The following is a 26,237-nucleotide window of genomic DNA, read 5'->3' on the forward strand; positions in this document are numbered from 1 at the left end:
ATCTAATCTACGCTAGCTTTCCTTAAGGGCAGCTGGCAAATAAGGACATCATAGCATGGTGTTATGTGACTATAGAATCACACAATCATGGAACGGTCAGGGTTGGAAGTGACCTCTGGAGATCATGTAGTCCAACCCTCCTGCTGAAGAGGTTCACCGAGAGCAAGTTGCACAGGAACACATCCAGGTGGGTTTTGAATATCTCCAGAGAAAGAGACTCCACAACCTCTCTGGGCAGCCTGTTCCAGTGCTCTGACACCCTCACAGTAATAAAGATTTTCCTCATGTTCAGGTGGAACCACCCGTGTTCCACTTCATGCCTATTGCCCCTTGTCCTGTCTCTGGGAACCACTGAAGATTCTGGCTTCATCCTCCTAACACCCACCCTTTAGATCTTTATAGCATTGATGAGATCCCTCTTACTCATCTCTTCTCCTGGCTAAACAGACGCAGGTCTCAGTCTTTCCTCATAAGAGAGATCCTCCAGTCCCCTAATCATCTTCACAGCTCTCTGCCGGACTCTCTTCAGTAGTTCCTCTCCTTTCCTGAACTGGGAGCCCAGACCTTGTCACAGTACTCCAGATGGGACTTCCCTAGGGCAGAGCAGAGGGGTGGATAACCTCCCTTGATCTTCTGGCCACACTCATCTTAATGCACCCCAGGATAACACTGGCCTTCTTGGCCATGAGGGCACATTACTGTCTCATGGTTAACCTGTTGTCCACCAGGACTCTCAGGTCTTTTTCTGCAGAGCTGCTTTCCCCCAACCTGTACTGGTGCATGGGGTTATTCCTCACTAAGTGCAGGACTCTACACTTGCCTTTGTTAAACTTCATTAGGTTCATCTCTGCAGCACAGCCTTCTGGTGTATCAGCCGCTCCCAATTTTGTGTCATCAGCAAACTAGTTGAGGGTACATTCTGTCCCCTCATCCAGGTTATTAATGAATGTGTTGAATAAGCCTGGGCCAGTACTGACTCCTGGGGAACATTGCAGGCCACAGGCCTCCAAATAGACTCTGCACCGCTGATCACAACCCTCTAAGCTCTTCCATCCAGCCAGTTCTCAATCCATCTCACTGCCTACTCCTTTAGCCCATATTTCCTAAGTTTATCCACGAGGATGTTATGGGAAACAGTGTCAAAAGCCTTGCTAAAGACAAGTTAGATAACATCCACCAATATGCCACCATAGAAGGCTATTGGATTGGTCAAACATGATTTCTTCTTGGTGCATCCATGTTGACCACTCCTGATAAACTTCTTTTCCTCCAGGTGCTTGGAGATGACAACCAGAATGAGCTGTTCAGCTGTTCCACCTCCTTTCCAGGGATGGAAGCGAGGCTGACTGGCCTGTAGTTTCCCAGGCCCTCCTTCTTGCCCTTTTGGAAGATTGGAGTGACATTGTTTTTTCTCCAGTTGTCTGGCACGACTCCTATTCTCCATGACCTTTCAAAGATAATGGAAAGTAGATGAGCAATAACATCTGCCTGCTCTCTAAGCACTCGTGGGTGCCTCCCATCTGGGCCCATGGATTTGTGAGTGTTCAGTTTGCCTAAACAATCTCTAATCTGATCATCCTCATCCAAGGGGAAGTCTTCCTTTCTCCAGACTTTCTCTCTTTCCTCCTGCATGTAGGATTCATGAGGGCTGGCCTTAGCAGTAAAGACTGAAGTGAAGAAGGCATTGAGTATCTCTGCCTTGTCTGTATCCTTCATCACCAAGGCATCCACTTCATTCAGCAGGGGGGCCTCATTTTCCCGAGTCTTCCTTCTGCTGCTGATGTACTTGAAGAAGCCTTTCTTGTTGTCCTTGACATCCCTTGCCAAATTTAATTCCAAGTGGGCTTTAGCCTACTTTTTTGCATCCCAGCATACTCTGACAACATTCCTATATTCCTCTCAAGTAGCCAATCCCTTTTTCCACATTCCGTAAACTTCCTTCTTCCATTTGAATTCCTGCAGAAACTCTTTGCACATCCATACAAGTCTTGTCTCTCCTTTGGTTGATTTCTTACTCTTAGGGATACACCAATCTTGAGCTTGGAGGAATCGGTTCTTGAATATTAACCAGCTGTCTTGGACTCCCCTACTTTCTAGAGCCCTAATCCATGGGATCCCTCCAAGTAGGTCTTTGAAGAGAACAAAGTTAGCCCTTCTGAAGTCCAGGGCTGTAATCCTACTTACTGCCCTGCTTCTACGACTCAGGATCCTAAACTCTGCCATCACATGGTCACTGCAGCCAAGGTTGCCCCCAGCCTTCATATCCCCAACCAGTCCTGCTTTGTTTGTTAGCAAAAGGTCTAACAGCACACCTCTTGTAGTTGGCTCTCCCACCATCTGTGTCAAAAAGTTATAATCAGGGCTTTGCAGGAGCCTTGTGGACTGTGTGCGCCTAGCTATGTTGCCTTTGCAGCAAATATTAGAATAGTTGAAGTCCTGTAAGAGAATCAGGGTCTGTGGTTGTGAAGCTATTTCCAGCTACCTGTAGAAGGCTTTGTCGACCTCTTATGCCTGATCAAGTGACCTGTAGTAAACACCCATAACAGTGTCACCCATATTAGTCTGGTCCTTAATTCTAACCTATAAGCTCTCAACTCACTCTTCATCCACCCCTAGGCAAAGCTTGATACATTCCAGTCGCTCCCTCCCATAAAGAGCACCTCCACCGCCCTGCCTTGCTGTCCTCTCTTTCCTAAATTGTACAAAGCCATCCATGACAGCATTCCAGTCATGCAAGCTGCCCCAATGTGTGTCCGTAATTGCAACGAGATCATGGCCCTGTGACTGCACACTGATCTCTACTTCTTCCTGTTTATTCCTCATGCAGCATGCATCAGTATACAGGCATTTCAGAGAGGTAATTGTGAGTGCAGGTTTCCCTGGAGGGGTGCAGGAGGATCCACCATAACTATACACACCCTTAAGGTGGTTGACCTTCTGGTTCTCACCATGGGAGGCAACTAAGGAACATTTGTCACTGCCCTGGTTGTTCTGGCTTACTCCCTATCTGGATGCAATGGCATGAGCATTGTCATTTTGGACCCCACCCCCGAGTCCTTCATTTTAAAGCCCACCTAACCAAGTTGGCCAGCCTGCTGCCCAAAATTCCTTTTCCTCTTCTAGAGAGGTGGATTCCATCTGTCCTTAACAGGGTGTAGTCATCAAAGAATGTCCCATTTTCATAAAAGCCAAAATTCTTCACGATGGCACCAGCCATGTAACCAGAAGTCAATGTGCATTATATGTCTATTTCTGAATACTCCTTTCTTCTAACTTGCAAAATGGAGGAAAAGATAAATTGGACACCAATATTTTTCACTTGCACCCCTAGGGCTTTACAATCTTCCTTGATTCTGCCTAGGTTCTGGCTTGTGGTGTCATTCATGCCCATGTGAAAGAGTAACAGTGGATAGTAGTCTGTGGTCTTGATAAGTTGGGACAGCCTCTCAGCAACATCTCGAATCTTTGCTCCCAGAAGGCAGCCTACATCACGTGACTCCCTGTCAGGCAACAGATAGTTACGCACTACAAGCGATTGTTGTTTCTTTTTACGTTTTTCTTTCCATTGTGGGCTGCTGGTAAAATTTCTCCATGCACACCTTGCTAGTGGGTGTCTACAGGTGTTGAAGCTTCCTATCTGTTTCTGGTTGCAATGTTGGAGGGTGGAGACTGAAGCAGAGTCCTGCTTTTGTGGGTCACCAGAGTCCAAGGTGCCTCATTGTCAGTGGTGTCCATTACAGGAACATAGTTATGAAACCATGTATCTATTTGTCTATTTCCATCTCGGCTCCTTTAATACAGTGCAGCTTCATAACTGTTTTGTGCAACTCAGCCACCTAATGTAACAGCTAATCAGCCTGTGCACACCTTATGCAGCTACTTACCTTTTCTCTAGAAAAAGGGTATAGACACTCGCTGCAACTTACTGCCCGTACTGAAATCTCCTTCTTTGCCACTTCTGTCTAGGTGGATACATTAGACATCTCAGGGGCTTTACCTTATATTCAGGGACTTTTACCTTACCCTTATTGGATACCTTTATTGTTACTGATGGAGTTGCAGAAGAAGTAATTTAAGAACAGACCATATCTTGATCTGTTTTAGACTTCCCGGCAATAGATCAGCCCTCACATGGAGACTTTCAAGTCATGGGCACTCAAATGACAATACCTGCAACATTTGTCAGAAGATGAGACAAGAATTGAGCAGAAGAGCACCTTAATTGATTAAAACCTTACCTACATCGTTAAAACCTCTCACTTATAAAAATTACTGGTGTATCTAGTAATTAAAACAATATATCAAAACCAAAACACAGACTGGGTAATCTACTAAGAACAAGAGTAGAGTACTACTATAAAGATTATATATATATTTTAGGTAACCCAGTTGTTCCTGGTGACTGGAAAAGGGGAAACATAGCACCCATTTCTAAAAAGGGTAGAAAGGGGAACCCTGGGAACTACCGACCTGTCAGTCTCACCTCTGTTCCTGGGAAGATCATGAACAGATCTTCCTAGAAGCCACTAAGGCACATGGAGGATAAGGAAGTGATTTGAGACAGCTAGCATGACTTATTCAAGGGCAAGTCCTGCTTCACCAACCTGGTGGCTTTCTATGATGGAGTGACTACATCAGTGGACAAGGGCAGAGCTATGGATGTAATCTATCTGGAATTCTGTAAAGCCTTTGACACAGTTCCCGACAACATCCTTCTCTCTAGACTGAAGAGATATGGATTGATGGGTGGACTGTTCGCTGGACAAGGAATTGGTTGGATGGTTGCATCCAAAGGGTAGTGATCAACAGCTCTATGTCCTGATGCATTATCAATATGTAGGAGATTATGTTATGTTTCAAAATTGATTTGACTTGAAGTTGATCTGTTTCTGCTATGTCCTTTGCTTGCTTAAGGCTTCTATTGTTTTAAATCTTGCAAGTACGCAGAATGTACCAGAAACAGAAATTACAGGGTTTGGCTTAAACAAAGGATTGCACATTTACCAGGATGTAACATCCTGGAGTCTGTCACAGGTGGCTGGTGATTCAGAATGGGCCAACTTTGAAGGAGAAATATTTTACAAGTCAACAAGTTAAGCAACCATATAGTGACTGAGAGGAAACTATCATCATCTTAATGTCATCATAATGCTAAAAATCATGCTTACAGAATAAGGAATCCTGGACCAGGAGAAGACCCTTTGTAATGATATAACTGTATGTAAATCACTGATCAACCAGAAGTCACAGGTTGTACTTGGTAAATGAGTTACTGTGTGGGAACAAGTGGGATGTGGGAGCATGTGGGAATGTTTGGTTGTGCTGGCTTTGTGGATTTACCACCTTACTGCCTTCACTGCACAGGAACGCAATAAACAATATCTCGTCTCAGTGTGTGAGATCGGCTTATTGCACACTGGGTAATGAACTCTGTGAGAAAATAGATGGAGATACAAGTGGTATCTCCTAGGGGTCCATATTGGGACTGGTACTGTTTAATACCTTCATCAATGATACAGCAAGACTGAGTGCACTCTCAGCAAGTTTGCAGATGACACTAAGCTGAGCGGTGGAGTTAACGCACCTGATGGATGGGATGCCATCCAGAGGGACCTGGACAAGCTTGAGAAGTGGACCTGTGTAAACCTCATGAGGTTCAACACGGACAAGTGCAAGGTTCTGCACCTGGGTCAGGGCAATTCCTGGTATCAATACAGCCTGAGGGATGAAGGGATTGAGAGTAGCCCCGCCAAGAACGACTTGTGCTTACTGGTTCATGAAAAGCTGAACACAAGACAGTAATGTGTACTCACAGCCCAGAAGGCCAACCATACTCTGGGCTGCATCAAAAGTGATGTGGCCAGTAGGTCGAGGAAGGTGGTTCTCTCCCTCTACTTCACTCTGGTGAGACCCCACCTGGAGTACTGCATCCAGTTCTGGAGCCCTAGCACAGGAAAAACGTGGACTTGTTGGAACGGGTCCAGAGGAGGGACACAAAAGTAATCAGAGGGATGGAACCTCTCTCCTATGAAGAATGGCTGAGAGAGGTAGGGCTGTCAGCTGGGAAAAGAGAAGGCTCCAAGGGTATCTTATTGCAGCCTTTCAATACTTAAAGGGGGCCTACAAGAAATATGGGGAAAAATATCTTAGCGGGGCCTGTAGCAATAGGACAAGGGGTAATGGTTTTAAGCTGAAAGAGGAGACGCTTAGACTAGATATTAGGAAGAAATTTTTTGTGATGAGGTTGCCCAGAGAGGTGACAGAAGCCCCATCCCTGGAAACATTCAAGGTCAGATTGGACTGAGCTCTGAGCAACCTGATCTAATTGAAGACATCCCTGCTTACTGCAAGGTGGTTGGACTAGATGATTTTTAGAAGTACCTTCCAACCCAAAGCGTTCCATGAGTCTATGAAATTGGCAGTTACGTATTTCTAAAAATGCTAAATTGTGTTGTGTACAGTAGTATTTAAGCACTTCAAATATTTAAACTTGCAATTTGTCTGCAACTGTGCTCTTCCATGACCCATTAAGAAAACTTCATTTTCCATTCAGCAGAAACAATACTTACAATTATATATGGAATTATACATATTCAAGTAAGTGCTGATAAATGTACACTTCCTGGGACTTTAGGATTCTAAATTATACTGAGAATAATTTATTTATTTGATTTAATCTCAAACACCTGTCTAATGGCATGCATCATGCACGCTGCATATATGTATGCAAGCCATTCAATAGATGTGTTTTGTAAGTATAAAGCAGTTTGCAGTAATGGATTATATATTAGACCAAATTTCTAAATCTCTGAACAATTAGAGATTGATGGAAAATTAACTCTGAATAAGTGCAGTGAAATGGCAACTACTTAGCAGCAATTGTGTTCAGTTTTAAAATAGTATGCTGCTGATAGAGTGTAGGCAAAGTATGTGTTTCTCAATTGCTGTGTTGGATGGCTGAAGAAACAGGCTAAAACCAAGATTATCGCTGGTCTATAGTATTTTACGGAGAATGGCAACAGGAGGAGGAGTACTTCTGTGACTGAAATTAATGTGCTAAATAAACCAGTAGTTACTTGAGCTTGTGTATCCACGTGACGAATCAAATCCCTAATTTCAGTCTTCCTGGTTCCTGACTCCCTGAACAACTATTCTAAATCACTTCATTTTTAAAATTTTACCTCTTTGCCCCCTACTGTTTCCCTCAAATATCATCCTTGCCAAATTGAGAATCCAAACTCCCCGATATTAAAGGACAAAAACATGTATGTATTGGGAAGCATGCATAGAATCATAGAATAGTTTGGGTTGGAAGGGACCTTAAAGATCATCCAGTTCCAACCTCCCTGTCATGGGCAGGGACGCCTCCTACTAGATCAGGCTGCCCAAGGCCCCATCCAATCTGGCCCTGAACACCTTCAGAAATGGGGCAGCCACAGCTTCACTGGGCAACCTGTGCCAGTGTCTCACAACTCTCATCGTGAAGAAAGTCTTCCTTACTTCTTCTCTAAATCTGCCCCTCTCCAGTTTATACCTATGACCCTTGTCCTATCACCACAAGCCTTTGTAAACAGTCCCTCCCCAGCTTTCTTGTAGTCCCCCTTCAGGTACTGGAAGGATGCTATAAAGTCTCCTCTGAGCCGTCTCTTCTCCAGGCTGAACAACCCCAGCTCTCTCAGCCTGACCTCATATAGGAGGTGCTCCAGCCCTTCTATTGTCTTTGTAGCCCTCCTCTGGACCTGTTCCAACAGCTCCATATCTTTCTTACATTGAGGATTCCAGAACTGGACACAATACTCCAGGTAAGGTCTCACAAGAGGGGAATGGAGGGGCAGAGTCATCTCCCTCAACCTGCTGGCCACGCTTCTTTTGATGCAGCCCAGGATACGGTTGGCCTTCTGGGCTGTGAGTGCACACTGCCAGCTCACGTCAAGCTTCTCATCACCCCCAAGTCCTTCTCTGCAGGGCAGCTCTCAATCACATCATCTCCCATCCTGTATTTGCATGTAAGCAAGCAAAAAAATGTGGGGAAACAAGAGAAGTAAATGTGAGTTCAGCATTTTATTTAGTCATCAAAGAAAGCAATAGCAGCTAAGCAACGCAAGAAGATACATGGCTATTTTTTTAAAAGACTTTTATTAAGGGGATTTGGTTTTTTTCATTTTTTTTCAAAAAGTTTAATGCTATTTTAATTGTTTCTTAAAAAATAAACCACCATAAAGTATTTTTAATCAATATAAATGTATTTATAGTAAAAGAAAAAAAAAGATATTCTAGCTATTGTCATTAAGTGGCACTGTTATTAGCTTCTTGGCTGTGGGACAAGATGCAACATACCCTGCATTAGCATTTCTGTTTATTCCCAAACAGACCTGTTAACCAGAACACAGACATTGTTGCTCCTTGCAAAACAAAGAAAGATAAAGACTTTATGCTTTTCAAGCTGAGCAAAAGCTCAGACAAAGGCACTACAAGGTAAGTTGCATAATTATACAAAGAACACTGCTTACTTGAACAGCGAGCAGTAAATTGTGGCTTCACCTCACTGCCACAGAAAACCTTTGTCTTCTGACTGCTGATCAGTAGGATTTGTGTTTTTGTGAGGAAGGAAAAAAGAGGAAGCATGATAAGGAAGAGGGAAAAAGAACATTTGGGCTCAGAAACTGGAACTGACTAGGCTCTTATCACAGGAGCTGGACTTAATCTTACTGAAACCAGCAAGTTTAAGGCTTATTTTTCATTTAAGGTAGTTGCCCAGTTTCTTAAGTATGTGTATTATGTAAAACAAGAACAAATGAATGCAAGTGGTGAAAATAAATGCTCTGGGTGGGAGGTTTCAGCTGGCTATTTTTCTACAAAAGATACCCATGAGAAGTCACAGAAACTGAGATGAAAAACTTGGGGCAGCCTGAAGCAGTCCATACCTCAAAAGCAGCTTTTACCCTTTGGTGCTTTTGCACTCTTTCATGTGAGGCAGACCCACACCAGCTGTTCAGGGTTACAGCCCTGGCTTCCCCTAAACAGTACACAAAGAACAACTCCAGCCTAGAGGTGACACAATCGTGCTGTTTACAAGCCCCTGCTACGGCTTCGATCCTCCTCAGCATCCTCACTAACATGAGCTCAAGAGTCAGGGACGGTCACACAGAGCAAACAGAAAGTTAAGAAACACCAGCGGATTAACTGAGCACACAGCAGGTAACAAACATGCTGCTCTGGAAACTCGCACCATGCACATACTTGAACACTGTCACCTTCATCCTTCCCAGTTCAGAAAGGATACAGCCGGAAAAAGGGCGGTGCAGTGCCGGTGCGTGGGGCAGTGTGTGGGGTGGTGTGACAGGATCATAGAATCACTAGGTTGGAAAAGACCTCTTGGATCATCGAGTCCAACCATTCCTATCAAGCACTAAACCATGCCCCTGAGCACCTCCTCTACCTGCCTTTTAAACACCTCCAGGGAAGGTGACTCCACCACCTCCCTGGGCAGCCTCTGCCAGTGCCCAATGACCCTTTCTGTGAAAATTTTTTTCCTGATGTCCAGCCTGAACCTCCCCTGGCAGAGCTTGGGGCCATTCCCCCTTGTCCTGTCCCCTGTCACTTGGGAGAAGAGGCCAACTCCCTCCTCTCCACAACCTTCTTTCAGGTAGCTGTAGAGAGCAATAAGGTCTCCCCTCCTCTCCAGGCTAAACAACCCCAGCTCTCTCAGCTTCTCCTCATAAGACTTGCTCTCCAGCCCCTTCACCAGCTTCGTTGCTCTTCTCTGGACACGCTCCAGAGCCTCAATATCCTTCTCGTAGCGAGGGGCCCAGAACTGAACACAGTATACGACGCGCTGCCACCCCAGCACCGAGTACAGATTGGCGGCGAGGCGGGGCGGGGCGGGGCAATGCGTTGCGCGGGGCGGGGCGTTGCGCGGGGCGGTGCAGAGGCGGGGCGGGGCGTTGTGCGGGGCGGAGTGCGCTCCTCGCCACCCTGCGGCCGTGCTGCGGGGGAGACGCCGTTTAAATAAGGCCGGAGCTGCTGAGGAAGGAAGCCGGGATGGCCCTGGCGGCGGGGAAGCGGCGGCAGGACCTGGACAATGTGAGCGTGGGCCTGGGGCTGTCGTGGGCGCCGCCCGGCAGGGAGGGCGCCTCGCTTGCCGCTTCCTCTTTTCTTTCCCCTTCTCTGCTGCTTTTTTTCCCAAGGCTTTATCCGCTTCTTCCAGGGCAGCTGCTGGCGCAGGAGTTCTGTCCGTGGCCGCCTCGAAGGGAGGAGGTTCCCTCCATTCTCTCTCACCCCCAGCCATGCCTCGGATGCCCCCGAGTGACTTGGTTGAGGGGCTGTTTTTAATCGCGATAACTAACCTTGTGGTGTAGCTTATTGAGCTCTTTTTATCCCCAGGCGGTTGCTGTAAGCGTAATGTTTGGTTTACAGGCTGCGCGCTGGCGTGACCGCGGCGTGTTTGTGTTGATCGGGGTGTTTCCCGCTTGTCCCAGCTGGAAACCTGGGCGGGCAGCGCTCCGGCCCCCTCCTGCCCTCCTCCTCCCGCCGCTGGGCTGCTGCGGGGCTAGCAGTGGGTCGGGTACCGAGAGCCTGAAGCCTTAACCTGCGCTTATCGTAACAGCGGGTCCTGGCAGAAAGGCCCGCTTTTTAAAGCATTTTGGCTTCTAACAGCTATGGGTTTAGCTTATCTTATTTAGCTCATCTTATTTTAGTCCCTCCCATCTGGGGAGGGACTCTTTACAAGGGCATGTAGTGATAGGACTAGGGCGAATGGCTATAAATTGGAGAGGGGAAGATTTAGGTTAGATATTAGGAAGAAATTCTTTACAATAAGGGGGGTGAGGCACTGGGACAGCTCGCCCAGAGAAGTTGTCGCTGCCCCATCCTTGGATATGTTCAAGGCCACGTTGGATGGGGCCCAGGGCAGACTGATAGTGGGGTGTCTCCCCGCCCATCGCAGGGGGGTTGGAACTGGATGATCTTTAAGGTCCCTTCCCACTCAAACAGTTCTGTGATTCTAAATGAAGCTTGTGTTTAATGTAATTAGGACACTTACTAGATGTTCTTAATGTCAGATTGACTGCATGGGATCATCATCTCCCTTGCCTTAGCTCCTCTCCTTTCCATGTTTTCTGTGATGTGTACTAAGGGAGGTTGTCACCCAGTGCTTGCTTCCTAATGCTAGCTGTATTTTAAGATGCAAAGATGATTTGTAGCTGGTCTCACAGTAAGTAACATAGCCAGATGTGTCCTGACAAAGCTGTCTGTGAAAGACTGTACTGATTTGTTGTGATACTGCAGAAGTGATGAGCTCATGCGTTCCCCGTGAGACAGAGGATATTGTCCTAAGGAGGATCACTATCTTTGAGAGGTGTGAGCTGTTAACTCTACTATTAAATCTGTGTGGAGGAGTAATGAAGCAAGATGCCTTGGTTGCTGGAGTGCTGGTCTTGCACCCTTACTTTCAGAGATAAAATTATACCTGGTCCCTGAAAATGGGGGATGAGGGACAAAGGACATCCTTAAACTCTTTGCTTCTGGATTTTAGATCAGTGGTGTAAGAGGACTGCCTTTTGTAGACTTTTAGGTTTGCAGTAAAAGGTCACCTGACTAGGCAGGTATTTCAGCAAGGCTTGTTTACAGTCAGAGGCTAGGAGAATTAGTGTGTCAGATTGGTGAGGAAGGCCTGTTCACACTCTTCTATGGCTGGGCAAGCATGGCATTCACAGTACCAAACCAAAATTGATTTGCTGAATGCAATATCCCTTGATGACTAGTTCCCTCACTGTGGACAGCTATCTATAGGTGAAATAACGCTGAAGAGCCAATCCACATTGTCATGGTTAATATGAAGTATAACATGGCTGTAATCCTAAACTTTACCTCTCTCAACTTGTCTTATTATCCAGAAGCGACATACTCCTGTTCAAAAATGGTAAATACCCCATTGAACCCTGTATGTGTCTCTGAATAGTCAGAAATCTGGAGTGGGTTGGGGTCTGCTCATGTCTGCTTGTTCTTCTGGGCTGTTGTTCATAAGGCTCAAGAGAAGAGCTGTGAAAATTTGATTGGGGATCTTCAGTTCCTTTATCTTGTGAAGCAAGCAACTCGTAGCATAGGACACAACAGAATGCTAAGAGGGTGACTTGAACAATGTGAACATTCATAGTGGTTGTGTGTGTTCAGCTTAAAATGTATTGAAAAGCTGTGTCCTGGCCTGGGAGCAGCAGACGTGCATAGCGCATGGGCAAGTTCCTTGTCAACAAGGAAAGTTGGGTTGTTTTTTTTTTTTCCCATTCTTAGTTTTACCTTTTAATTGGAGAAAAATAAAAAAGTAAAAGGTACTTCTGGAAACTTACCTCACCAAAATATCAGAGCTGAATGTGAAGTCAAAGCCCCAATACTAGGTGCCAACATGACAAGTAAGGGCTGCATGCTCTCTGGTGGAGGCAGAGAATATCTTGCTCAGCACTTAATAGCATCATCTTCCCTCTGTGAAGTGCTGCCTCTTGCTTGCCTGAGTTCAGTCTGAACTACTGTGCAGGCCTTTTCACCTGTGGGTGGCTGAATCACTTGAAACTGTTACTAGTATGCTGCAGCGTTATTGCCTCTCAGAAGTAAGAACAATCAAGGATTTTTGCAGTACCTATATAAAGTGTGTGAGAAACTTTTTAATTGTCGCTCTTTCCACCTTTTCACATAAACGTACTAGTACTTGTGGCCTGCCAGGAGTGATGCTCAAATATTTCTAATGTATTTGAAAGACTGAAGTTCCTGGAGGCTCAGTTCGATGCTGGGAAGTAGATCAGTGTTGGGTTCCTCAGGGACTGAGTTATTATGTAAACAGGTGATGAGAGTTTACCTAAAATTTAGGAGCTTATCTCAAGGTACTAAACTAGCTTTTTCCTAAACCTTGATTTGCTAACAGGGAGTTGCTAAAACTTTGTACTTTACTTTCAGAGCTTATCTGTTACTACTGTTTGCCCTTCCCTTCTGTTTCAGGGTTCCTTGGAGATAACGCAGAGTTTGGAAGATGATCCTCTACTGGATGCACCACTTACTTCATCTCATACATTGCACTCCCAACTGAGGCCAAGATTTCGTGCTATCCCAGCAGTTCTCCTTGCCAACTTTCTGTTGCTGATACATGTAAGAGGTTGTTTTTTTTAAGAAGCATGATCTCCTTCTGAAAATTTGCTGTCTATTCTGAATTTACTGTTCAGGTGGACAAAAATCTCCCGAGATTAGCATATGCTGTTCTTCCAAACCAGAGAAGCCTTATTTGCCAATGAATTTTGATAATGTGTAAGCTACATGATAGTTGTTGTCTTCTCATTCTGATTGTTTGCCAGCGCTAACATGCTGTGATGCATCCTGTTAGAAAGAAAAGCCTTTTAAGTCTTGGTTTTTCTATGCTGTTGGAAATATACTTCTCAAAATATTACTCCTGTAGAAGTGCTTAGACTAGTTGTAGAGGGCTAAGATAACTTTGATGCCATGCCGTTTGGAGGCTGAACTTAATCACATAGGAAAGACGTGGAATTTCTTATGGTAACTAAACAAGTAAAGGTGGACTTGCTCCAGAGGTTTTGCGTGGTAGTGAATGGAGAGATAAAGGAATCCAGATATTTTACTTCCTGCTCTGGCTTCTGAGGGTTAAGGGTGAAGAGAACAGATGAAGGACAGATCTTGTACCTAATAGTATGAAGGCCTTTTCGAAGCTGGTAGAGGCAGAGACGCTCCTGCATATTTGTGAGTTTATCCTTGATAAGCTGAAGATGGCTGTGAGCATGTGGAAGCCAAACACAAAAGAGGATGGGTGAAGAGCTCTAATCCCAAGATCTAACTGAAGTGGTACTTGCATTATGCCATTAAAACTGAACTGAAAATAGTGTGTGTAAACCTAGAGAGTACAGAAGATGTGTGTGTGTAGTTCTAGCTTTATTTGATCTCAAACAAAAAATACTGTGCCCAGTGCTCTGCAAAACATTCTCTGCCAGAACTTTAAAAGCATGTACCAGCCTCTAAGTTCTGTCTTATAGCCATAAAGCTGTTCAAACTATGTGCCCCGGCTTTCTAATTTCAGAAGTAAATGCTTTGTAGGCCTCTTAGTAATAAGAAATGTGTAACTGTCCAAGTAGACTTAGGAAAGACTTCTGCTGTTATAGTGAATAAACTACCAAAACTGCCAATGGAAACTGTCCCGTCTTGCTCCCTTCCTCTCCCAGAACCAACTCTTGAAGTCTACCTTACGAAGGCAGACACTCCTATTGATAGTAGAGCAGTAAATGTTTTTCCATCTAGCCTTAGGGCCTTACTGCCATAATCCATGTAGCCAAATGTCAGACACCTGGATCCTAGGAAACTGCTGCCTCTTCTGTCCCCATCACTTCCCTTCTCCTGCTAATGGAGAGGTGAAGAGAGAAAACTGCTGAGGCCTCTGTCAACACACACTTTTGCAGGTGAAGTCTTGCCACTATTGCTCAACCTGCTGCAGTACCCAGTTGGTACTCAGAGCAAAAAGAAGTATCCTTTTATGTTGGCAAAATACAGCATTTTAATTGCCGCTTACTGGTATGTGCTGTCTCTTGCTGAAAAGATGGATGGGGAAAAGTGGCTTATTGGTTTTCTTTCCCCTCTGCTTCTGCAAGTGTGCACAAACCTGTAACATGGAGACATCAGGTTAGCTTCTGATGCAAAGCCTGGCAAAGGGACAAGTAAGCTGCAGAAGTCAAGCCATCATACTATTGCATGGTAGAATTGTAATGCATCTCTGAAGTAATTTATATGTGACTTGGAGCATTTCTTCTCCGCTCTCTTATGCCAAGAAATTGGGTTAAGCAGCAAATAGTTGCTTAGTAGCTTAGGTACAGCTGCCTAGTGAAATACAGTTCTGGGATATGTGGGTAGGATATGCTAGAGTAGTGGGACTGGATTTTTGAGTGGCTTTCCTTTTGCCAAGCAGGCTTCTGGCTACTCTTACGAGACTCTGGAGAGCAGTGTAAAGTTTACAGGCTAGAAATAATTCCTTTATATTAACCCTGCCTTTCCTTAATCCCCTCTGTGTATGCACATACACAAAACTGAACTTAGATACTACTCAGAGCTGCAATGCTAGGCCATTCCTGCTCGACTCAGTTTAATATGGTCATTTTCTGTACTGAAATAAAGTCCTGCTACCTGATGGGAGCATAACTAGATGTGCTACTATTTTAAAGAGGCAAACCAGTCAAGGGACTGAATAAAATATGGGTTAGATGGATTATTGTAAGAAAAGGAGATAGTAAAATAATAGATTAAATGAATGGTTTGTTGATAAAACCTTCCTTGTTGTTTCATTACTTAATCTAACTACTTAACCCATTTCAAGATGATTTGGGATTTAATTTGCCTTTGAAATAATAGTCTTATGAATAATGTAACACATTGCCTTTTCTTTATCTCCCACCTCCTGCCCTGTCTGTCCTCTAATGTTCTAGATATTGATGACTGTGTGAAAATCATTCCTCCATCCTCCCTCCACAATTACTCTACTCTCAATCAGAGCAAGATAAGGGCAGTTCATATCAATAGTAATTAAGTGGTTCTGAAGGGTTAATGTCTGTGAAGACTGTTTCTTGACAACTGACAAAAATATGAAAAATAAGTTCAAAGGAGTGGGAAGGGGAAGTGCGCTCTTAGATATTCTTAGAATTAAGTATGGAAAAGAAGGTAGCAAATGAAAATCAGGCACTTCCCTCCATCTTCAGTTCTGATGTGTTTCATTTATAAGTTATGAGATGTAGAATGCTGGACAGTTTTAAGGTATTTGAGATATTAATATATTTGAGGTATTAGATTTCAGCAGACTTGAAGCTAATTGAAACAGAAATAAAGTGAGAACCTCTATATTGGTAGGAGTTATTTTTGTTTTCAGTTCCGATTTAAAATGTTCCTATTCTGTAGAATGCACCAGGATGAGGAAGTAACGTATTTTCTTATTCTCTGAATGGAAACAGTGGAGACAGTATTTTTTATGACAAACATTTTATGAATATTAAAGAAAAGCCCTGTATTTATACATATACCCCAGATAACATACCCCCATGACTGCCTTCTTGTTGGCCAAAAGAGTGCAGATGATCACTGCTGATGCTGAAAATTTGGAGAAAAGTATAGAACGCAGGAAAAGTTATAGCATAATGGCCCTAGTCTGAAAGGATAAGTGTGTATATAATCTGACTGTAGTCTGGTCATTCTGACAAAAATGGAAAAATCTGATGGTAAATATACTAAAGAATTGTTACAAACTGGCAGAGATGCCTACCTAGTGTTAATTAAATGTTGTAAGTTACTATTATGATTAACTCTTTTTCTCGTGTTATAACCTGGAGATTATCCTTAACTGATTTAGGAAAGGATTGGCTTTCCAATTATGAAATTTCAGTTTAAAGAGACGTAGACTGTGCCAATAAGATAAGGCTGTTCTGCAGAGCAGTAACAAGGGTAATAAAATGAGTCAAAAAAGATGTGATTCCTTTTTTAAGGGCAACTTGATTTTTTGTTTTTTTACTCCAGAGTAAAGACATAGTAAAGAGGGTCCAGAAATAAGGAATTCACTATGAATGGGAGGCTTTGGGAGCAGTGAAATGGATTTAGAGGAAACTCTGGTGAGAGTGGTGATTTGCAGCTCTGTTCAGCTGGAGACTGGCTGTCCTCCTTGAATTCAATCATGCTACTTAGTGATTTGTCCTGAGTATATTCCCAGAATGACATGTAGTGGTTTTATTAAGTGTCTAATGCTTTATATGTTACCTCAACTCTTAATAAAATCAGTTTGGAAAGTAATGCATAATGAATAAATTACCGAAGGTTTGAGGGGTTTTTTTGTAATTAAATGTTGACTTTAAAGAGTCTTTTTCCCTTTTTCTTCCAGGTTGCTTTTGTTGTTCTAGCATTTTTAGCAGCTATGTTTTGTTCTTACCCTAATCCAAATCAAGATAAGTGCCCTGGAAACTATACTCACCCACTCAAAGTGCAGACTGTCATAATCATTGCAAAATTAATTCTGTGGATTCTGCATATTTGTTTTGAACGATACATCCAGCATCACCACAGTGAAGTCAGAAGCAGAGGTTACTTCTCAATATACAGATCAACAAGACATCTAAAAAGGCTTCCACTGCTGATACACTCCACAGGTGAAGTGAACTTGATTTCCTGCTTTTTATTCTAAAGCTTTCAACTATGACATAGAGCGAACAGTTTATATATAAATGTATATTTATATAATTTCCGAAAACCTGCCTATAAGCATTTATAAATTACGTTTATTTTGGTCAGATGGACCGCCTGACGGACCTCTCTAGCTTGCCAGATGCATGCTGTAAATAACTTTGTAGTGGAAAAAAGCATGAAGTTGAGTAAAAAAATCTAATTATTTGCATTTAGTCTTGAGACATATAATGTTCAGCCAGTAAGGTCTGTTTTAGGTTGCTAGTGATCATGACTTGCATGCACATTTGTCTAGCTGGACATGTGGCAAGACTAGAAGTCCTTCCAAAGCATGCTGTTCTCTTCTTTTCAAGCTCAGCAGGTCTGGTAGAGACGGATGACTTGCCTGATGCTTGACAGCTGTCTGAAATCAGTTAAAATAAGTAATTTTTTGAATGTCAGTGGGGTTGTGTAACACAGTTATACTTCTGACTGCTTTTTTCTACTTTATGGGCAAAGGGTGGAGTATGGGAGTGTATTAACTCTATTCCAAATTGCATCACTGGCCAATGAAGCTGAAAGTAGTGTTTGTACAATTAGCTGGTGTAGCTTTTCTAACAAACTACTTCAACAAGTCTAAAATCCATCTAATTTGAGATTTTTCACAGGAATAGCAGAGGAAGAGGGAACAGTAGTGGCTTATACAGTTTTCCTGCCTCTTATAATCATGCCTCCCTCTGTAAATATTCTATATGGAATCATAGAACGGTTGGAAGGGACCTTAGAAGGTCACCTATTTCTAACCTCCCTGCCATGGGCAGGCACACCTTCCATTAGACCAGGTTGCTCAAAGCCTCATCCATCCAGGCCTTGAGCACTTTCAGGGATAGGGAATCCACGACTTTTCTATAATAAACGAAGTGGAACTTTTTTTTCACCAGAACTTGTTAGATGGTCCTGCTCTGTATTAAACCTTAGTTCTCTTTCCATCCAGTCTCTAGAAGACCTAGTCAGTTTGATGGACATGGAAAACTTCAGACTGCGGCCACTAGATGGAGCTGTGAAAATAAAGATATGTTTGGAGTGTGGTGACATAATTGGGCTATAGCGGGTTTAAGCGTGTTTCAAAAGAGAGGAGAACTATTTCTGCTCATTGCAGTATAATCTGGAATATTTAGCCTTATCTTCAGTCTTAGATGGAGCCAACTTCTCCCCTAGTAGACAAACTAAACATGTGTAAATGTTCGAGTGCAATCAGTTGTGTGCCGTAGACTTTTGGTAAACCTCTGTAGTTCAGAAGGTGGCTGTCTTTGTTTCTGCAAAATCCCTGCCAGGCTAATCACCGCTGATACCAATTCTATCCTGACAGTTCAGTTGCCTAACACTATATGAAAACTATACAGTCCCCTAGCTACATTAATGCTGTTAATATGCTTAGTGCTTTATCCAGACACTAGTTATATATAGCTTTTCTACAGGAAAGAGCATTCCACGCTCTGTATAAAGAATTAAGAATGCTTGTTATGTCTGTAATTCAGTACTTGCTCTCTTGAATAATTATGCTCACTTCAGTTACCCTTGTAAGTTACTGCATGTTTTAAATAATAGCCAGGCAGCCTATGCAAGTATCTTCCTGTGGAAGGAAGGTGTTTGGGTTTCTTGCTCTTCTAGCCTCTTTTGCATACTTAAATCCACCAGTTGAAGGAAAATGCCCTCTCACTTTGAATTAGCTGATGTGACCTCTTAGGACTGGAAGGAAATTATTGGTTTCCAGGCAGTTCTGGAGATTGATATTTCTCCTGCTCTTTTTTAAGATGGAAAAATGTTTAAGAAAACTCATTCTCTTACAATTCCAATCAAATATTGAAATGAAACCTGCTTTTGCTGCCAGCAGTTGTAAGCCTGTACTATGTATGTTAAGGAAAGTAATGAAAAAGGCAACTAAGGTATGTAATAGAAAAGTATTACTGAAATATTGCAGCCTAATACAAATACTGGGGATGAGAGAATACAAAGTTATTTTCAACAGCAAATTAAGTTTTTACCGGTGTAAAATATAACACTTGTTTTCCAGGTAATGCCTCCCTGCTTTTGATCCTGTCAGTGCAGCATTCCTTTCCTGATCACAGTAAAGTGTACCTGTATCTTATCCTGGGAGTCCTGGGCCTGGAGCTGATTAGCTCCCTGACATGCTTAGTGATTTACACAGGTGAGAGGTTATTTTTGCTTTCTTGAGTGAGACTTAATATAGCTCCTACTCAACTGTTGTTTGCCCTCAGAGTAGCTCACTTGGGATACCCCAAGACTTTTAACTGTAACTATAAGTACAGAATTATTCTGTATTTGTAGAACAAGTAGGGTGCGTCTAAAACAAATTGGAAGTTGTCAGGCTTGATTTGGTCTCCAAGTGCTGCTAAACAAAAGCTCCATGCTACCTCAAAGCTGTTGATGCAGTGAAGTGTCAATAAAGCATAAGTTTTTGCATAAGTGTCTAGTGAACAAGCTTGTCTCTTTAGCAGTAAAGCTGTAAAGCAGTAATTGCTAGCTGGCTTTATCAGAACTGCTTCTGAGTTTAACACGTGTAATATGCTTAGTTGATAGTGTGTTTGTGCCTTACTCTCTAAGCTCTTCCTCTTTCCGTGGTCCCACCCCAAAAACTTTAGTTCCTCTTTTTCACTACAGTGGAAGACACCCTTTAATGAATGTTAAAAAAAATTATGGCTTTTGGAATTTGGGCTAATACTGAAATAAGATGCTGCTTTGTAAAACTGTGAGGCATCGCTTTGTACTGTCACTGCTGGCTTGTAAGGTTATCTGCTTTTAGCTTTGGTGTAACATAACTTGATAAACCCCTTTCCACTAAACTATTGCAGGACTATTTAAAATGTAGATAAATGCTTCAACCAAATAGTTTAAGACAAGATCACTGAAAACTACTTGGGTTCATGACTTGCATTGATTCAAAGGAAAATAACTGTTTAAAAAAAAAAAAACAAAACACACACTGAAGGCACAAGACACTAAAAATGCAGTTATTTTGGTTGTCCAAAGAACACTAGAGATCTTCACTGTTAAGTCTGTCTGTTTAGATGACATGTAGTTCCTGCTCTTGACTTAGATTATACTCCTGCTTTTAAGATACTGCTTTTTGATTACTTAAACGAGGTGACGCCTTAGCTAAGTAGCTTCAGGAACACTAGTCTCTCTGGGGTGGGGGGAATAAAACCAATGGGCAAAACTTGTTTGGCTCCTGACTCGAAATCAGACAGGAGGAAGGAGAGTGGAAATACCTTCTTCAGGACAGAATGAAGCTTGAAGCTTAAAACTTAAGGAAAGCCATTTCTGTGGTAGTCAGTATTTGTTAGTCTGACTTCTTTTGTGTTTTCGTAATTAGTAATTAATCTAGGATGTCTCTTCTTTTAGAGGAGAAATCTTTGTCATTATATTAGTAATAACATACCAGAGAAATACTGTCACGTAGCTTGGTCATCTAGGAAGTAAAAATCTATTTTTGACTATACTGCAACAACAGTAAAATGAAAACGCAGCAAGAAATAAGGTTCCAGCTCTAAACTATGTCTTCCTCTTACAACTGTGCAGAGGCCTGAATGCTGTAGGCTTGTCAGGCTTTACTCTGAATGGACCTGCATGGCTCGAGTAGACTAACTGTCCTCTGGAGAACACAAGTATGATAGTCCTAGGGAACTATTCCAAGAATGCTGAAGACTATAACTTCTTTGTGTATGTATACTTATTTTCCTGGGAAACTTGGGGAATAAGAGATGAGTTGCAAAACATTAATAGAACATCAGGAATTCCAGTGCAGTTCTGTTTCTTGCCCTGAGGCCTTTTGAAGCTCGAAGAACTACATGTGTGTCTCTTAACCTGGCAGAAAAAGATAAGCAATTGCAAGAAAATTGACCTTCGTAGCACTTCCTGAGGGCTCTCAAACACTTTGTACTCATGTCACCCAAAAGATCATGTTTCCTAGCTTGTACTGTGCCAGTTCCTCTGTCTATCAAATCCATTAACCAACTTACACTAGGAAGTTGTGATGTTTTGCTTTCCAGATGCAAGAGGCTTGAAGGCGTCCAGTCAGTCGTGGAACCAATCTGAAGGAAGCCTGGAGCTTTCTTGCTAGGAAGGACTAAGGCAGTTCATTTTGGCAACAGCTGCCTTATTTCTCAGCACCCTCAAAACAACAGTTTAAGCTTCATTCTATAAAGCTTGGTGTGTGAATTCAGGGTTATTTTAATGTAACTTAACACTTGCCTCAAGTTAGGGAAGAGTTCCAATCACCCTAGATTGCCTCTTCCAGTGGGCAGTGTAACTGGTTTTTCTTGCCTTCCATCCAAATACCTGTTGAGGTTAGCTAAGAGACTGCACGCATGTCTGTCTCTTGTGTGTATTGTTGGGTTGTGGTTTGGTTGGTTGTTTGGGTTTTTAGGTTTTAATGTTTTAATGTTTTAAGCATCAAACTAAAGCTCTGCTGAGGGAAAACAAATGTTATCTGGCTAGTTTTGAAAATAGTCTGAGACTCTTTAGTTCTACTGATGTGTAGATATTTTTTCTCTCAAGTATGTGACTGGATGGAAAAATAAAGCTTCTCTAGCAGGATAGCTTTAAGGGCTGTCTTCCACTCAGGGTTACAGTGCCCCTCTCCAAGGTAAGCACTTAGCATGTACCACTTGCTGTGAAGATAGTATCAGTTAATGAAGCTGAGAAACAATGGAGAGATTAGGGTCACTTTACACTAGCAACTCATGATCAGCCCATTTCTCCCGTTATTGTATTGCTCCTAGATTTTGGATGGAAGGTAGCACCAGTTCATACATTGTTTCTTCATGGCTGAACAATTATTTCTTAAGCATTTATGCCTCATTCCAGTAGTTATCTGTAGAAGGTTTATGTAGTTGATTTATTTTTATATAAATATTACCGCCTTACAAATGGAAGTGATAGCATGGAATACCTGATTGTAATTCTAGGTATTTCTTCTTGTTTGTTGCAGCTATTGTATGAAATGTATGTTGCCCATGTCCTGTGAAATACTACTGCCTTTCTTAAAATTAACTCAGTTTGGCAGTATATGCATATACAGGTTTAGGATGCAGAGGGAGGGATTTGGAAATCTTCAAGGAGTTGCTGTGATTGATTTATAACAGACTTGACATAAATTGCTCAAGTGAGGTAAATGTGCATGGAATGAAGTATAATAGACAGCTCTGAATGTCAGCTTACTATTCTAAGTTTGTTATTGATAGGATAGGGGGTCAAGTTTTAAAAGGTTTACTAAATATGTGTTTAATTACTTCCTTACATATTTCTAACATCACTTGAAAAGAAGACTAACATTCCCACAAACAACGAATGTTGGGAATTCCACATCCATTCCTTCTTGGCTTTATTTGTGGATGAATACAGTCACAGAAATAACTAACCTTTGAGCTTAACTTGTAGTTAACATCTGGAGGATTTTAGCATTGTTTTAGCAGGGTGACCTGTAATAAACCTCGTCATATTATTTACTTGTAAAGACAGTCTTTCTCTGCTGCACTGGTGTGGATTTCTCACAAAGCCAGACGGTAATGTGGCATAATGTGCTATTGTTGCAGACTCCCGAATGCATACTTTGGATCTCTTGGTACATTCCCTTAAACAGGATTTGATATTGAATGGCTTCAAATATTTTTCAGCTTGCTTCCAGAACTAATGCAGAAGGTGCTTACAGCTTCTCCCGTCTGCAGTCATCCCACTTCCATATCTGTTAAACTCCACAAGTGCCCAGGAATGACTTCTGGTTTTGATAGCTAGCACTGCAAGGTTCACAATGTGAAGGTGATCATAGAGCCACTCTGGGGTGAATACTTAATGATTTTCTGTAGCAAGTCTGTCCTAATTTTAGAGCAGGCAGAGGAGCTGCTGCCTCACTGCAGGTAGTCTGGTTAAGCTCTTTCAGAAAAAACTATTTCAAGTTACAAGTTCTGACCCCGATACTAATACAAACTTTTTACAACGTTTCTTATGGCATGTTGCTTAATAGCCTGAATTTAGAGACTGAATCTCAGGACCTTCTTAAAGGCAACTAAGGTCTCATCCTTTCTTAGGTGACAGATTACCCTTTGCAGATGTTGAGCTGTGTTTTCAAGCTTCCCCATTCAGGCCTTCAGTGTGACTTTTAAGCAGTGGGGCTGAAGAAAAAAAGCAACAAACGGAAAACCACCAAACCACCACTAGCTTATAAGCAAAGCTGTCCCAGAAGTGAGCAGAGGGATTGCTTTTTTTCCCTTCCCTCCTCACTCACCCCTTGATTCCCTTACTGTTTTTCCATCTCAAACACTAAGGCAATCTTACAATCATTTTACAGATTTTTGGAACCTGGTGATAAAGCTTTCTTTCTCATTGCTTTCTAACTAATCTATAAAACTTTGTTGCAGTGAAAATAAGCAACTTCAATCGTGGGAAGCCAAGACCTGACATTATTGAAGAAGAAAAGTTGTATGCCTACCCTAGTCACATTACTTCAGAAATTGGTTTCAGGTAAGATTTTCTGTATTCATCTTACTCTGTGTTCAGCCATGACATATAGGTGACTGACTAATGTAACTGCATTACTTTATGTCGACTTACATAAGATCTTAATTCATTCAACCGAAGCAGAGGTAGGAATAATAGCCTAATTTCCTGCAGAACTTAAGGCTGCCATTTTACATGCACAGATGAGAAGCAGTCTTGTACTTTCTGTGTAGTAATGGCAATTCATAATGATACAGAAATCCTGAAACATGAGGATAAATGATTTGACCATTTATGGCTGGATGGATGAATGAATCCTTAAAGTGCTATAAATAACTGTGTTTAATCTGGTTTAGCTGACTTTATGTAGGAGTTTGAGGAAAGATACTGGTGTTTCATTCTGTTACTTAAAGTATGCCTCCAGAAGCCTACGTTCTTCCACCAGTCCTTTCAGGGAAGGAAATATGTTGTGGACAGCGTATAGATGAAAAAAACAACTTCGCAGCTTTGTTCTATGCCAGCAGTTGGATATGAGATTCTAGCAAGGGATTTGGAATATATTTCCAGGTTGAGAAGGAACTTTAAAGGTGGGTGGGGTACTTCAGAGTTAAGGAAGTTCTGAGCAAAACAGAGAAGTTATCCAGCATTAACCTCACAAACACAGACTCTTGCTTGTTTGTCCTTTTTGTACCTTCCAACTGCTTGAACGTCTTCCAATTGCTAAAATGAGTCTGTTATGACTTAACAACAAACAATCATCAAAACTAACATGGATTTCCATATAAGAATTTAGTTAATTTTCTAATACAGTGTGACTTACTTCTGTGTCTTAGTAAAAAGTTTAAGTGCAGAGATGACTAATAGTTCACAAATGCAGCGTACACATGCTTTTATGGAACTTGAAAGTAGATGTTCAGGATACAGGAAGGATTTAGAGTTGTCTTGAATTTTGATACAATGTCCGACTTCCATCTTGATATAAACACCATGCTGAATGCATGGTGGACCTCATTCCTTTCTCATTCAGCTTCTCCCCAGAGAAATTCTTAAATGCCCAGGGAAGAAGTCTGCAACAATGACCAGCTGAGGAAAAGACTCTGATTATTTTTGATTAAAGAGTCAAACTTCCTGTGAGAACTGATTGCAAAACAGTTATTTTAATTCAGCTCTATACAACTCTGACTCTCTTTCCCTTGAGAGTTAAGGTCTATTGAAAAGTGAATCCTGTCAGCCCTTCAGCTGACCCTGGTTATAAGAATGTTTTTTAATACTGTGACCTCTACAACCTGAGCTACTGATCAGGACCTCTTCTGGTGCTTGAAGTTGATAGTATGGATTACTGGTTAAGATTTCTGGTTGAGATTGCAAGCTTTGTCTACAAAACTTTTCTTCATTTTTTCCAGTTTAACTGCAGTAGTTTTTTAATTGGACCTAAGCTTTTTTCTGCTCTAGCTATCCTTCTCAGCACTAAGAACTATGTTCAAAGGCCGGTGTTCCTCCACAAAATGCTGCAAGGCTGAGGAGCAATGTTCTAATATCCAAGATGCTCATGTGTACTAAGAAGGCAAATTCTTAAGTCGGTTAGGAAGAAATAAAGTGTAAGGGAAAACTAGAATATGCTCAGGCACTGGTACTTGTTCTTGCTGTTTTCTTCAAAGATCCTAATTGTAGATTTGACAAAATTGTTTTAAGGATTTCTCTCAATTAACTTGGCTTTACTTAATATTGAAGTGGCACTGTCCTAGGTAAAATGATGGATGTCTGAGAGCTGGACATATTTTAAGTGAGAGGTTATAGCTGTACAGGAGGTTGCAGATCTGAAATGGCTCAACTGTTTGGTGTTGATGCTGTTGTGCTGCTGTGACGGATATCACTGTATATAGTAGTGTATTGTGTATGCTACTGCAGCTTAATCAAGAAGTTTCTATCTTAAAAAGCTGATAATCGCTACAGCTTGGTAAAAATACTATGCCTGGTTCAAATAAGCTTACTAATGTATGTGGAAGAAGTACCAGGGGTTTCTTGGTTTCTAGCATGTTGTCTGGTTCACCAACTTCAAGTTTCTTTAACGGTAAGAACCCTCACACTACTACAACTTTTCTGTGACTGTGTAGCAGGAAATATGTAACTTGACTATGAATACATGGCATGAAGTTTAGCCTAACTTTTTTCCTGTTCCTGACTTCCTGTACAAAATGGAGGTTAAACATAAAGGTGTTCTAGATGGCTTCCTCCCTCAGTTAGTTGAGATCAACAAAAAAACCTGAAGGAAGCAACTTGTTTAAGTATTTATTAATTAGCTCTGTCATTTTGTGTTAGAAAGCTGCTGTCACTTACTGAAACCCATGTTCATTTCTGTTTCAAGGGAAAATTCAAGTTTAGAAGAGATAGTTGAGAAGCAAGGAGATGTCATAGAATATCTTCAGCGACACAATGCACTGCTCAGCAAGAGACTATTGGCACTAACATCTCAGCAAGTCAAAACTTAACAGCACTTGGAAAATTGCTGCTGGAGCTCTGCATAGAACATGAGGTAATGTAAT

At 42.0% G+C, this 26,237-nt stretch overlaps 1 protein-coding gene across 1 annotated transcript; it reads left to right on the forward strand.

Annotated features, from left to right (window-relative positions):
* The first annotated feature begins 9,946 nt into the window (after positions 1–9,946).
* TMEM192 (transmembrane protein 192) lies at positions 9,947–26,227 on the forward strand. The gene is made up of 6 exons (XM_054065424.1): positions 9,947–10,083; positions 12,988–13,134; positions 16,901–17,165; positions 19,253–19,387; positions 23,616–23,718; positions 26,060–26,227. Exons 1-6 carry the CDS (start codon positions 10,042–10,044, stop codon positions 26,181–26,183), a joined length of 816 nt encoding a protein of 271 aa, XP_053921399.1. The 5' UTR covers positions 9,947–10,041; the 3' UTR covers positions 26,184–26,227.
* The last annotated feature ends 10 nt before the right edge of the window (positions 26,228–26,237 follow it).

Source organism: Cuculus canorus, chromosome 4 (genome assembly GCF_017976375.1).
Source record: "Cuculus canorus isolate bCucCan1 chromosome 4, bCucCan1.pri, whole genome shotgun sequence".
Classification (NCBI taxonomy): domain Eukaryota; kingdom Metazoa; phylum Chordata; class Aves; order Cuculiformes; family Cuculidae; genus Cuculus; species Cuculus canorus.